Source organism: Anser brachyrhynchus, assembly GCF_964034855.1.
Source record: "Anser brachyrhynchus genome assembly, chromosome: 2".
NCBI classification, from domain to species: domain Eukaryota; kingdom Metazoa; phylum Chordata; class Aves; order Anseriformes; family Anatidae; genus Anser; species Anser brachyrhynchus.
Genome location: NC_137695.1, coordinates 65,353,611 through 65,365,563, shown reverse-complemented (window position 1 = coordinate 65,365,563; position 11,953 = coordinate 65,353,611). Strand labels below are relative to the sequence as shown.

The following is an 11,953-nucleotide window of genomic DNA, read 5'->3' as shown; positions in this document are numbered from 1 at the left end:
AAGTCACTGGAGGCAGCCGAGGATGAGGAAGGCAAAAGCATCCCAAGACACCCATGGGGAGGTAAGGAGAAGGGCCCTGAAACGATCTCCAGGCTGTGCTCTTTAGGGGTGTACTACACCCCCATTTTGCTATGCCACTGGATGCGCTGCCTTTGATGGCACCCTTTGGCAATAAAACAGGCTGTCTCCCCAGGACATATCACGTAGCAGGCATTAGTTCAGGCCTTGCTGTAGTGTTAAGCCCTCAAATAGCTCAGTGCTAATTCTGTCTTCCCTCTTTCCTTCCACCACAGCCCCCACCCCCAAACACAAAGACTTTTTTCTCAGATGTGCTGAACTTAGAAAGCTGGTGAAAGTGATGGTTACTACCAATACAACTGCGGGGAAAAATGACAGGCAGCTTGGATCACATCCTTTTATGTCTTTATTTGCCAGTTAAGATCCTTTTAATCCATCAATGTAAATATGCAGAACACCAGAAAACCATGTTTTAAGCAGCGCATACCAGTTGGCTGAGAATAAACTAACTACATTCCCCAAGCAATGTAAAAGTAACGATGCACATCATCTTCCAGAAGAAGAAACAAACAGATATTGCAGCTGAGAGGCACAGCAGGCAGCTTCCGTACAAAGTAGTTTGGCTATTTAAAATGCTAGAACCAGTCCTTGTCCATTTCTCCAACCCCACCCCCCGCCCCCAAAAGTCCTACTATAATTTAAACACTTTTTTTTTCCTATCTACATAATATATAAAATATAAACTCTGTTTACTTTTAACACTTATTTTTCTTGATAAATAGCTCTTTAAAATATCTACTGTACATATGCCCATGCGTTGACATTTTATATATATAGTATTTATATATATGTCTGAAAAACAATAAATATATACTTAATATTGACACAGCAACAAACTGAACATACTTCCATTTTCAAAATCAAATAAAAGAAAACCAGTACAGACAGAAACAGTGAGTGTAATTTGTGAAGTACGACACAGCAGGGAGCTTTGATTCCTGCCCTAGCTGGGCATCAGGTATGCCATGTACTTGAGTGGTTTGCGTTGTCGACATCTTTAATGAGTTTGTATTAGCAGTTACTTCAAGTCATATGTCAACCACCCTGTATGCCATGTGTAACACAGACTGAGAGTAAACCTAGTGGGAAACAAGAGAGACCTGCCTCATGACTTGCAATAGAAAGAAAGAAGGGGGAGGCAAGCAAGTCTGACGGATGATGTAAAAGGAAAAGGGAGTAATGGATGGTAGCACACTTCTGCAAGGTCATAAATGACCACAGTAAACACATTAATAGATTTAAGTGCTTTTAAAGACGATGGCTGGCACTGCTGCAAAAAGTTTTTTGATCACCTACAGCCAACACCGTGTAATGAACCAGTTTTCCCTCTGCCACAAGAAGACACAAATGAAACCCAGATGGCCAAATTCAGATGCTGGAATGGGGTCACTGCGTAACACCACAAGACTGCAGGTTCAGAGCCGAACCTGCCCAAGGGCAGCTGAATCCACTGAACGTGGATGGGATTTTTTAAAGTGTGAACTTAAAACAAAAAACCTGCAACCCCAAATGGTTAATTTCACACATGCCAAAACGTAAAATGGATTTTTTTTTAAACTTCATTTCAAAAGAGTAATCTTTAAAGATGGTACTTAATCCCAAAAGAAAAAAAAAAAGAAAAAAGACCACCTACAAACATGTTTTGTGTTCAATTTTGGATTGACTATAGCAATTTTGTTTACTCATTTAACTGAAAATGATGAATAGAAGCTATTTCAGTTTGACCTAAGCTGATACCCTTCACTTGCCAACCCCGTTGCTTTGTTTGGCAGATTTGAGAAAGTCATTACTTGCCTGGGCTCTGGCTTCATACGCTCAGTAAGTCATGAGGTTATGACAAAGGATCATGAATGCAGCATTAGGTATAGTCCCGTCTACTGAAAATTTCTTTTCATGAGCAAATGGAAGTGGGCAGTTATTGTTAAGGGGAAATTGTTTTTATTGGACAGACTTCACCAGCAGCTCAAGAGAGAGGAAATTTAGAAGCAGAAATGACTGCCAATTATTATTCAGTCATACATCATCTCTAAAATTTACAAGCTTTGCTCCCCACAAGTAAAAACTTCAACAACGAGAAACTGCCGTCCTGAATAATCCTGCCATTTCACAACTAGTCCTAAATACCCTGAGAGCACTACAGAAGTCAAACAGTCCAGTGTTGTTTCATACGTACTTAAAGGTACTTCACTAGGTCACTGGAGCATCAGGCCAATGTGTTGGGTATTTGCACAAAGCCCAAAATCTACTGGATGCTTTTAAACCATTGTAAATACAGAACAGTGAAGAGACTTTGTAATTTGTGATACTTTACACTGAAGGTAATAGATAAAAGTCAAATCCAAAATTTCTCAGCAACAAGAAATTGTCATCAGCAATTTCTGAATCTCTGTGAAGACACAATACTATGTTTATCTTTACCCATGAAATAAAATCTGCTTTTTTTTGGTAGTCATTTTCAATTGTCTGGGTCTTTTCCCCTTTGTATGGACACAGAAATGAACAAGGTAACAAAGAATTGAACTATCTTTGTGCTGTGACCACACAGAGCAGAAAAGCCTCTTTTTTTGAATGGCTGAATTTCCAGGACAGCTGTTAACTCATACAGTCACTGTGATTCAAAAGCTATCCAAAAGAAGGAAACACTAAGAACAAAGTGGAGAGTGCCTCTGATTGCCCTGTGTTGGCTGGGCAGGAATTTGTCATGCTTTCAGCCAAAGCAAAGGACGAACTCTGCAGCAGTCCATCCTGAGCCTGAATTTGTCTATGCAAGCCCTGATTCTCTGCCTTATAGGCTGCATGGGTAAGGACCTATCGTCTCTACTCAGTATTTTGTATCTAGACAGCCAAAGTACTACTAATTTAAAACATGCAAGATATTAGATATAGGAAACCCTAAAGCTCTTGCAGAGTTCTTCATCTCCACGTGGAACTTGAACGAGGTCAGCACTGAGGATGTGCATGCATCTACCAGGAGCACAGGACAGATGCTGCTTCGCTAAGGGCAGGTCCCCTCCTGGGGCTCCCAAACACAGAGGTGGAGCAAGGCTGCTGCTCTCACCCTCAGGCGGAGCAGATCTCACCCTCAGCACCACCAGCGCATTTTCCCATTTGGCATGGGCACGTAGGTACCAGGCTGCAGGCACACCTTCCCTCTACTCGCCACTGCAACTACCGTTCTCCCTGTTGCACCTGGAAGAGCTTCAGCTCTCCCCTGCTGTTGCACAGGGACACAGTGAAGGGCTGCCCTTCCCCTGCTGTGGAGCCCATACAATTCCCACTGAAACTAGGACATCATCTCTCAGCTGACCATCCCAGCACTGGAAGAGACCTCTGCAGAGCAGCAGAGCACTTCACCCGGGCTCTCCCCTTTGGTTCTTTTTGTCTTTGGCAACAGACCATAATGTTCAGTATACAATGTGCACAGGTAGATGGCAAAGGAAAGAGCCTCTCAACAGGAGCCCTAGGAAAGAGGAACGAACATTTCTCATCTAGTGTATGAACATGCTCGCTTGGGGGCTACTGTAAATTCCAGCAGTAGCCTCAGTTTGGCTATTAGGCCTGCACCAGTTCTAGCAGCATTCATCTCAAATCTTGTGGCACTGCATTAACAAACAGCCTTAAAAGTGCAATTCCAAATATATGCTCCCTGGTGTGGTACCGCTTTTGAGTTCAATCAAGTACATCTCTTCTAACTCCTGCTCAAATTCTTAAACCCAGCGTGAACTCCAGAGGCTACTTAGGGCAATTCATGTACTTTCAACTTTACCAAAAGGGCAGAAGTTTCATACTGCCAAGAAAGATCCCAGACTGTAAAGTAACATTTATTTTTAGAATAGTAATACTTGTTCTTTAAATAAACCAAGTCCTTGCTCCTCTTAGCCAGGTGGAAGTTTAGTATCTTTACAAGCGACACTATAGCACTTTCACCTCCTTGAGAATGGAAAAACTGTCATACAACCCTGAACGTATGCAGTTACTGCTGCCGTCCCAGTGAGGTAACAAGTTCACCTAAATCTAGCGTAAGATCTATGCTGCTGGCAGAAGAGGAGGTCCCACCCTGCCCCTGCTCATCCTGGGAGCAGCACTGTGCTCACAAAGGGAGTTGTACAGGATTTGATAAGCCGGTACTAATACCAGCATCAGATGGCTATGTAAGCAAAGCATTAGATTTTATTTCTGCTAAGCAGCAATATCTGCATGGGTAAGTCTGTACAGGGGATTGATGATGTGTGTCACCTAAAGCTTTGGATCCAGGACAGAAAGGTCAAGCTCAGTAGTACTATCCCTATTCTCTGCGTTTTGCCTGGGTTCACTGCAGAGGGGCTGTCTATGATTCCAGCGTATCTTCTTCCAGCTGGCATCACAAAACCCAGAAAGACACAGAAACAAATAAAATGCAGATAGGAAAAGCTGTCCACATTTGTGAACCAAAACAAGGTGCGAGGACACGAGCAGCAATTCCAGCACAATGGCCAAACCACTAAGAAGCAAGATTCACTAATATTTTGGTCCATGCTTAGTTCCAGTTTGGGATGATATTTAACTAGACATATGTTTTCTTATTCACCGGGCTTAGATTCATGATTTGAAATTGCCAGCATTTTCAATAAAGGGTTTGTGCCTTACAATATAAAAACTCTCCCTTGATCCCTTTGGTGCTAATTCAATTTTTCGGGAGAGAGAGAGGATTTCTTTATCAAATTTGATCTCCTGTATTTTTCTGTGCATTTTTAAGAGCTAGAACTGTACAGCATGGTATACCATGACAATTACAATGGGAAATTCTAGTTGGCACAGACACTACTACAGGAATTCTCAGAGAAATCAATTCTAGGAGAAACATCCAAACTTGTCAAGAGCTGCTTCCAAGAAGGAACGATGAAAGCTTGCCCGAGGCCTTAGCAGAAGTGGTGTGCCCCAGAGACAAATGCTAGAACTGGCAGAACAATATGGGTAGAAGCAATTCTCCGTTTGGTTGTGGTTTTGTTGTATCACATCATTTCTTCTTTAGTCATGTCCTTACACTTCAGGGAGTATTTAATGAAAAGTCACAAGTACACACCCTTTAAAAATTAAGCACACATTAATAATTTTGGGGTGGGATTCAAGTTTCCTGATTTGCAGCACTAAAAGTCAGAACAGGACAGGCAGGAGGATACAGCAATCAGAGGAAGTCATTTGAAGGAGCTCTTCAGAAGCCCTTAGTGCTCCTAAAAATACTAAAACTGTTAGTGCTTTTTAAAAAAAATCTAAATTATTCTGATTGTTCTCTTTCTAACCTAAGATGGCAACAGTAATCTAATGACCTTGAGAAAGAGAGTCATATTTTCTCTTTTAATTTACTGTTCATTCAAATGTTTTCCTCTTTTCCCTAGTCAAAACTAACAAAAATAAAAAATACAAACTGAAAAGGTTTTCATCAATTTTAAAATGATTTAATGCTATATACTTTTTCTACTTCTTTCCTATCTGAAGACTTAGTGCTGTACACACATAAGCACAGGAGCAGCTTTATGCAGAACAGCAGTATCCCCATTTACTGGGATAACACATGTGCCTTTCACTATATTCTTTTAAGAACTGAAAGAATATATTCTTTCATGACTGCAATCTAAAATATTAAAAAGAAAGACAGGTCAAACATATCAGAAGAGTTTGTCCACCCCTGCACTGATGACAGGGAACAATTACTACAGTACCAATAGCTAGCTACTTTAAGCAGGTAGAGAAGTGAGGGTCTTAAGTAATTGTTTCCCTGGAAATGACAGGAAATCTCCCCCCCCCCCCCCCTTTTTTTTTTTTGACTCACACCACTTGGTGAACATGAAACCTCCTGGGTTGAGCTATGTGAAATTAATTGTTGGTGTAAACGTCTCAAGTGAGAGTTCACAAAGCTTTAAAAGAACTGTCTAAGCATCAAATGGTTTTCTGTTGGATTTCTATTTTCTGTTTTCCACCTAAAACCGAAATGCGAGATGAATTCACTCAAAAGTGAGCCCCAGACACAGGAAATTGAGTGTAAACCTTCATAAGACCAGCCTGAGTTCAGCTGCATAATAAAACCCACCAGCACTACTGTTTCATGCCACCTGATATTCACGAAGGTTTTGCACAACCCATTTTCATCAGCAAATCTGCACAGTTAATGCTGCAGCTTAATGTGAGCTCACAGAAAAACCTCGCTTCCTCAACACCAGGGCATACGCACTGTGGTTGAGGGCTGCTTTGTAAAAGCCACGTTTTTCTACTTAATTGTGCTTTAAAAGAAATGACAAAACAACTAACTAAACCAACACATAGAAGCTCCTAAAAAGCTGTATGAAAAGTGAGCTGCCAAGATTTTCTATATCACCCAACACTTTCACACCAAGTCCAGGTACTCTGTGTGTTGGTTAGAGGTGCAGTAGTACAGCATGGTGGTGTCAGCTGTCATGGTAGGAACCATTCATGTCAGACACTACAGAAAATTTGATGACATGACAGTACCTTCACAGCCCTCTGGTACGTCAGGAAAATCTAAAAGGACCTTCCCAACCTTTCACAGTAAACACAACTGGATAATCTGAAGCACCTGCAAGCAGGAGATGAGTCCATGATTTATCTTTCCAATCAGACAGCTAATACTGTTATTAAAACAGTTATGTCAGCTCTTAACTCTCCTATCCATTTTGGGCATTTCTTTCTTACCACTTTGGCATTTAGCCACCAACAGGTTTAGTTGATCCAAACACCGTATTTCCTCCCCCCTGTCCTCAGCTGTTTGCAAGATGCCCAAGCCCTTCACAAGGGCTGAGTTACCATTTCCTTTAAGAGCTGTCTGGTTCCTATCCTCTCCTAGGAGCTGAGTGGAGCTAGCAGTACAGAGACATCCTGCTCTTCCGCATGGCTTCACTGATTAAGTATGCTGGACTCAGTTCTGGCTCCTCGGTCATGATTGAAATGTTCTGCCACTCCCCCAGCTGGTTTGACTTTTTAATGGTGTCCACCACACACAGGGCATACAGACAGTCGTCAAAGGTGGCAGCCATTGTAAGAGGCCTCCCGTCCCAGGTCCTCCTGTCGTCCTGGTCCTCAAATGCCTGCCGGACAGCTTGAACCATCTTAATGGTGCCTCGGAGGTATGGGGATGGGATGTCACTGAATGCTTTCTCTGGAAGTAAGGAATTGCTGACCGGCGTGGAGTCCTTCAGCAGGAGCTCCCGTTGAGGAGAGCTGTTGCTCTGTCCATAGAGATCAGTGCCTATTACAATCAGCCGGCCTGCCGAACCCACCACAATAATGTCTTGTTTGAACTCCCCAGGGACATTGAAGTTGAGCGTCACTGTGCAGCACACGCCACCCTCCAGAACCATCTGAAACGTACAGAAGTCATCACTGGTGATCTGCCGTATTCCCTTGATGTGGTCCGTCTGCTTCACGAAAGTCTTGAGCAAGCCGTGCACCTTCACGGCCTTCTGGCTGGTGAGGAAGGTCAGAAGGTCAATAATGTAGGTGCCAACTGAGTGCAAACCTCCGCCTCCCATCAGGTCATCACAGCTCCAGTTGTACTTTTTGCCCAGCAGGCTTCCACTGTGAACCTGCACCTCGCACACCAGCAGCTCCCCCACATAACCCTCCTGGATCAGCTGCTTCATTTTCACAAAGGCGGGCAGGAAGCGCAAGACGTTCCCCATGATGCTCATGAGCTTTGGGTAATAATGAGCTGCAGTCATCATCCTGAAGGCATCCAGGGGAGTTGCTGTTCGGTCACAGATGACATTTTTTCCAATGCCTGAAAAACATTTACAAAAAAAGTCAACAACAAAAATATACTGATTGAGTAAACTCAGAGAATCACAGCTACTCTTAAAGACTAAGTCAAGGAGAAAGATCCTAGGAATAAAATACTTCAATATTGTGCTAAAGGTACAAAGATTCCCTCTGGCATGCATGTAACAGTTTCTTTAGCACCACAGTGAAAATGCATTCCTTTTTGTTCTTAAAATGCACTCCTGCCTAAAAATAGCATGAAAGCAAGGGTCTGGACAGATAAGAAAGTAAGCTAAGATAAAGTGGACTACTACTCCACATTTGCCACCTTCTGGGAGCTGGCACAAAACTAAATCCCTCAACTCTGCCATCTCACAGATGTCTCTTCTGTGATATCCTGCCTATGAAGGGTGCTTCCAGGAGCTGAATCTGAGCTTCACATTCGAAACCCTGAGGCATACGAGTCACACAACCTCATGTCCACAGTAATTTAATGTAGGTACACTAAAAAGTCTGGGCTGGTCTTCTCAATGGTCTTGTTCCATCATCCTTTCCATTCAGACTGCTTAAGATGCTCTCACTGGAGACAGGGAGAGGTACTGGACTTGTTGCATGATTTAAAATTTTAAACTTTCTTCTTACAAAATGCCGTGCTATTCTGACAATGGCAGGCCTGTTTTTGAAGGAGTTCTGCTAAAATGTCATCAATGCATCCACAGTGCCACGGGAGAGACACAATTGCTTTAAAACAGGTCAAATATAGCTATGACAATCTGTTCCCTCACAGAATTGCCCATATGTGCACAGTGTTTACTGAAGCTTGCACAGTGATCCTGTTCTATCTGACCATCAAGGTGTGCAGTTGAATGCAGTGCAGGCTGAGATGCCTTAATAATGGTTTTATTATTGATTTTTCCTTGTCAAATACTTTCATTCTGTACCCATACGCACACACAGTGACAGAGAAGCAAAGTAACAGCCACAGGCCTATAGTAGTAACTAGCTTGCAGAGAGCAACATGGGATGTGACCAAGGACAAATTACTTTGCACCTTCCCAGGTTCAGCATTAATTGACCAGAGGCATCAGACCAGGGGCATCTGTCACCAGCATAAATGAGCAGTGTCTTTATATAAGGCCTGTACTTTATTTAAGGCTTTTGACATGGCATAAAAGAAAAAGAAAAGTTTTAAAGTCTCCACTTGCCTTTATACTTGCATATGTACATCTTTTTTTTTTTTTTTGCTTAATGAGCAATATTATGTGAGCCATACAACACCCTACAGCATTAAATATGATCTTTGCCTTGGGAACCTGGGGCTATAGCTGGGCCTGACATTTAGAAGGGCTGAATTTGGATCCTGTCTGCTGGAGTCCAGATTAATGAATCTGGTAAATCACTAAATCTTTGTGTTTCGATTCCTTTTCCCTTAAGACAGGGGAGAAATTCCATTTTCTTTAAAGAGATGTCGTGAGGATAAAATTTTTCATGTTTTGGAGCTGTTTGGATGAAGTCATATAAATACAGACGGATGGCAAGGATCTGTCTGAGCCCGCTTATATGAATATTTAAAGCCTGACTGCAAGAAGAAGGGGGTCACAGTCCAAACATTCAATAACCAGCTTATCCACACTGCCTAATTCCCAGTCTTTGTCTGCTCCTATTTGAGTAGCTGAAACTGGAGTGAGGGCTTTCACCACTGAAGTGGCACTCACATCTAGTAACAGACAAAAAGGGAAAAATCTTCCTTCAACTTGCTTCTATTTACCTTCTACATAATCAGATAAGTACAAAGATACTCACTTTCCTCTCATACTAAATAGGAATCCTCTACTCAACGGCCATGGTCTTCCTTTCTCACTTTTCTTTCTCATCTTTACAGACTACTATTGGTGACTGAGTTGATATTTTCAATCTTCTAGCACTCTTTTTCCTGCTCCTGAATAATATTTTTCTGCATGTCTTTGATATCAGAGACTGCATTCATCCACCTGCCCTATATTCCCCTGATAGCTCCAGCTATGCCAGGATACAGATCACTAATATAATAGTCTTCCTCAAGTTACAGACTCTTTGCAGAGAGATTTTAGTCTGGCAAATTAGTTATCAAAATAAGAGAAATCTTAGGCAGTCAAAACTTGCCTACAGTCAAATCTTCCTGAAATAGCTACTTGTTCCCAGAGAACCCCCACACCCTACAGCATGATCTGACCTGTTCACTGCTGATCCACACATGCAACTTTCTGCTCCAGTGCAGCTTGTATCATACTGCTTCTGAGATGTCTCTCACATCTCATCTGTGGTCTATGCAGGCACTCACCTCTCAAGATATGCAGCTCTACACGTGCATGTGAGGAAAAGGGTGTCCTTTCACTGGGCACTGGAGCCTAGGGACAACCTTTTGCTGTGTGCTCAGTATCATGCACAGTGGGGGCTTGGTCCTTGACTGGCAGGGAACACTTGGGGCTGTCATAATCTAAGTACCGAATTATGATTATAATGATAATAATTATAATGATTATAAATATGAGAGAAAAAAAAAGAAAAAAAGAGAAGCTTATGGGATTTCACTTTCCTTATATTCAAGAAAAATTGTTGTTAGGATCAATGTAAGTCAGGCACACGTGCAAAGAAAAGGGAAGAGCCCTAAATATTTCTATGGAGACAGGGAAAACGTGGAGTTCTGTATTTACTCCTTCCACCATTTCAACCTTTTTGAAAAGGTTGAAACCTGTTAATTACAGCAAATCCAAAATGCAAATGTTCCTAGAGCCTGTGCATATGCTAATAATACATGCTGTGCTCTCATCCCTGTCAGGGATTTAAGCAGACTTTTGCTTGGTGCCCAGAAAGCTTTTATACTCCATTAAAGCTTGTGCAAGGCTCTTCCAGCATGACACTGTTCAGCACTTGAGCATGTGCACACTACAAATCTTTGTCTTCTCTGTAGCTGCAAATCTGAAAGCAGACACATTATCTTTCTTGAAACATGGAGAGAAGATGAAAGGTTTGCTTAATTTAATTTACAGGAATACTCTGGTGTTTTTATGCAACTAGACTAAGAAACAGGATGATCAAGTCGCCATCGTTTTTTTGCTCTCCTCTCTGTGCTCCCTTCACAAAAGGAGAAGGAAAAAAGGCACCTTCCCTTTGAGCAACTCTAAAGCAGCCACATGCAGACCAGAGAGCAGTGTGAAAGGAAAATCACCCTTCTCAATGCTGACAGCCTGGTGCAAATGTGTGATTCTGCCTGCAGGTTCTGAAGGAGCATTCTTGTGCAATCGACCTAGACACAATATCCACACTCACATTCTCCTGGCCTAGGGTTGGGGTATAATTCTGGCCACTTCTGGACAAGACTTCCTAAGAGAGGTGCAATTGTTACCACCTGTCATTCTGTAAATGTGTTTTGCCATTTCACACATCTTTGACAATCACGCTAGAGCAGACAGAAAGAACATCAGTTACATAAGAGCAGGGAAGTGCAGTCAGCTTGTTTCAGCAAGAAAGCACAATATGTTTATCCATGGTGATAAGCAAGAGAGTCAAAAACATCTCATTGTATGAAATGATACACATCCCTTTCCTATGCATTAAGAAATACAGTCTGGGATGCGACATTTCTCTATCAGGAAACTCCTGAGTTGATTTCTCGAGTTCTTAGGCTAACTGAAGAAGAAAAATAGCCTAAGTAAATGTTATTCCTGTTGAGTGCTCTGCATACCCTTCACCTCAGTCTCTCTGCTTGGCCATCCTTCAAAAAGAGACAGCGCAGTGCCAGCCAGGTGGTTAATGTGACATGGGACTTCTCTGATGTGGCACCAAACAGGGGAGAGCTCACTCCTGCGCCCAGCCTGAGTCCAAAGATGCAGTTGGGGAATGTGGGGAACTCCTATAAAAGTTCCCAGGAGTGCAGGTTGACTCTCTGAATCTACATGGCAGCTGTGCCTGGACTTATTAGCCTCAGACACTCTCCATCCCCTGGTGCTCCAAGCACAGACAGCCAGAAATGTAACGAATCTGCATTAACAGATCTTTATCAATGACATAGACAACGGGTCAAGTGCACCCTCAAAAAGTTTGGAGATGACACCAACCTGAGTGGTACAGTTGATATAACAGAAGG

At 42.4% G+C, this 11,953-nt stretch overlaps 1 protein-coding gene across 2 annotated transcripts in view; it reads right to left on the bottom strand.

The window, feature by feature from the left end:
* Positions 1 to 408: 408 nt before the first annotated feature.
* The window catches only part of GFOD1 (Gfo/Idh/MocA-like oxidoreductase domain containing 1), a 69,871-nt gene continuing 58,326 nt past the window's right edge, over positions 409 to 11,953 (bottom strand). For both annotated transcript variants that reach the window (XM_080577965.1, XM_080577966.1), the window contains one exon: positions 409 to 7,849. In XM_080577965.1, coding sequence (XP_080434091.1) covers positions 6,930 to 7,849 — 920 coding nt within the window. In that variant the 3' untranslated portion in view covers positions 409 to 6,929. The remainder of the gene's footprint in view (positions 7,850 to 11,953) is intronic.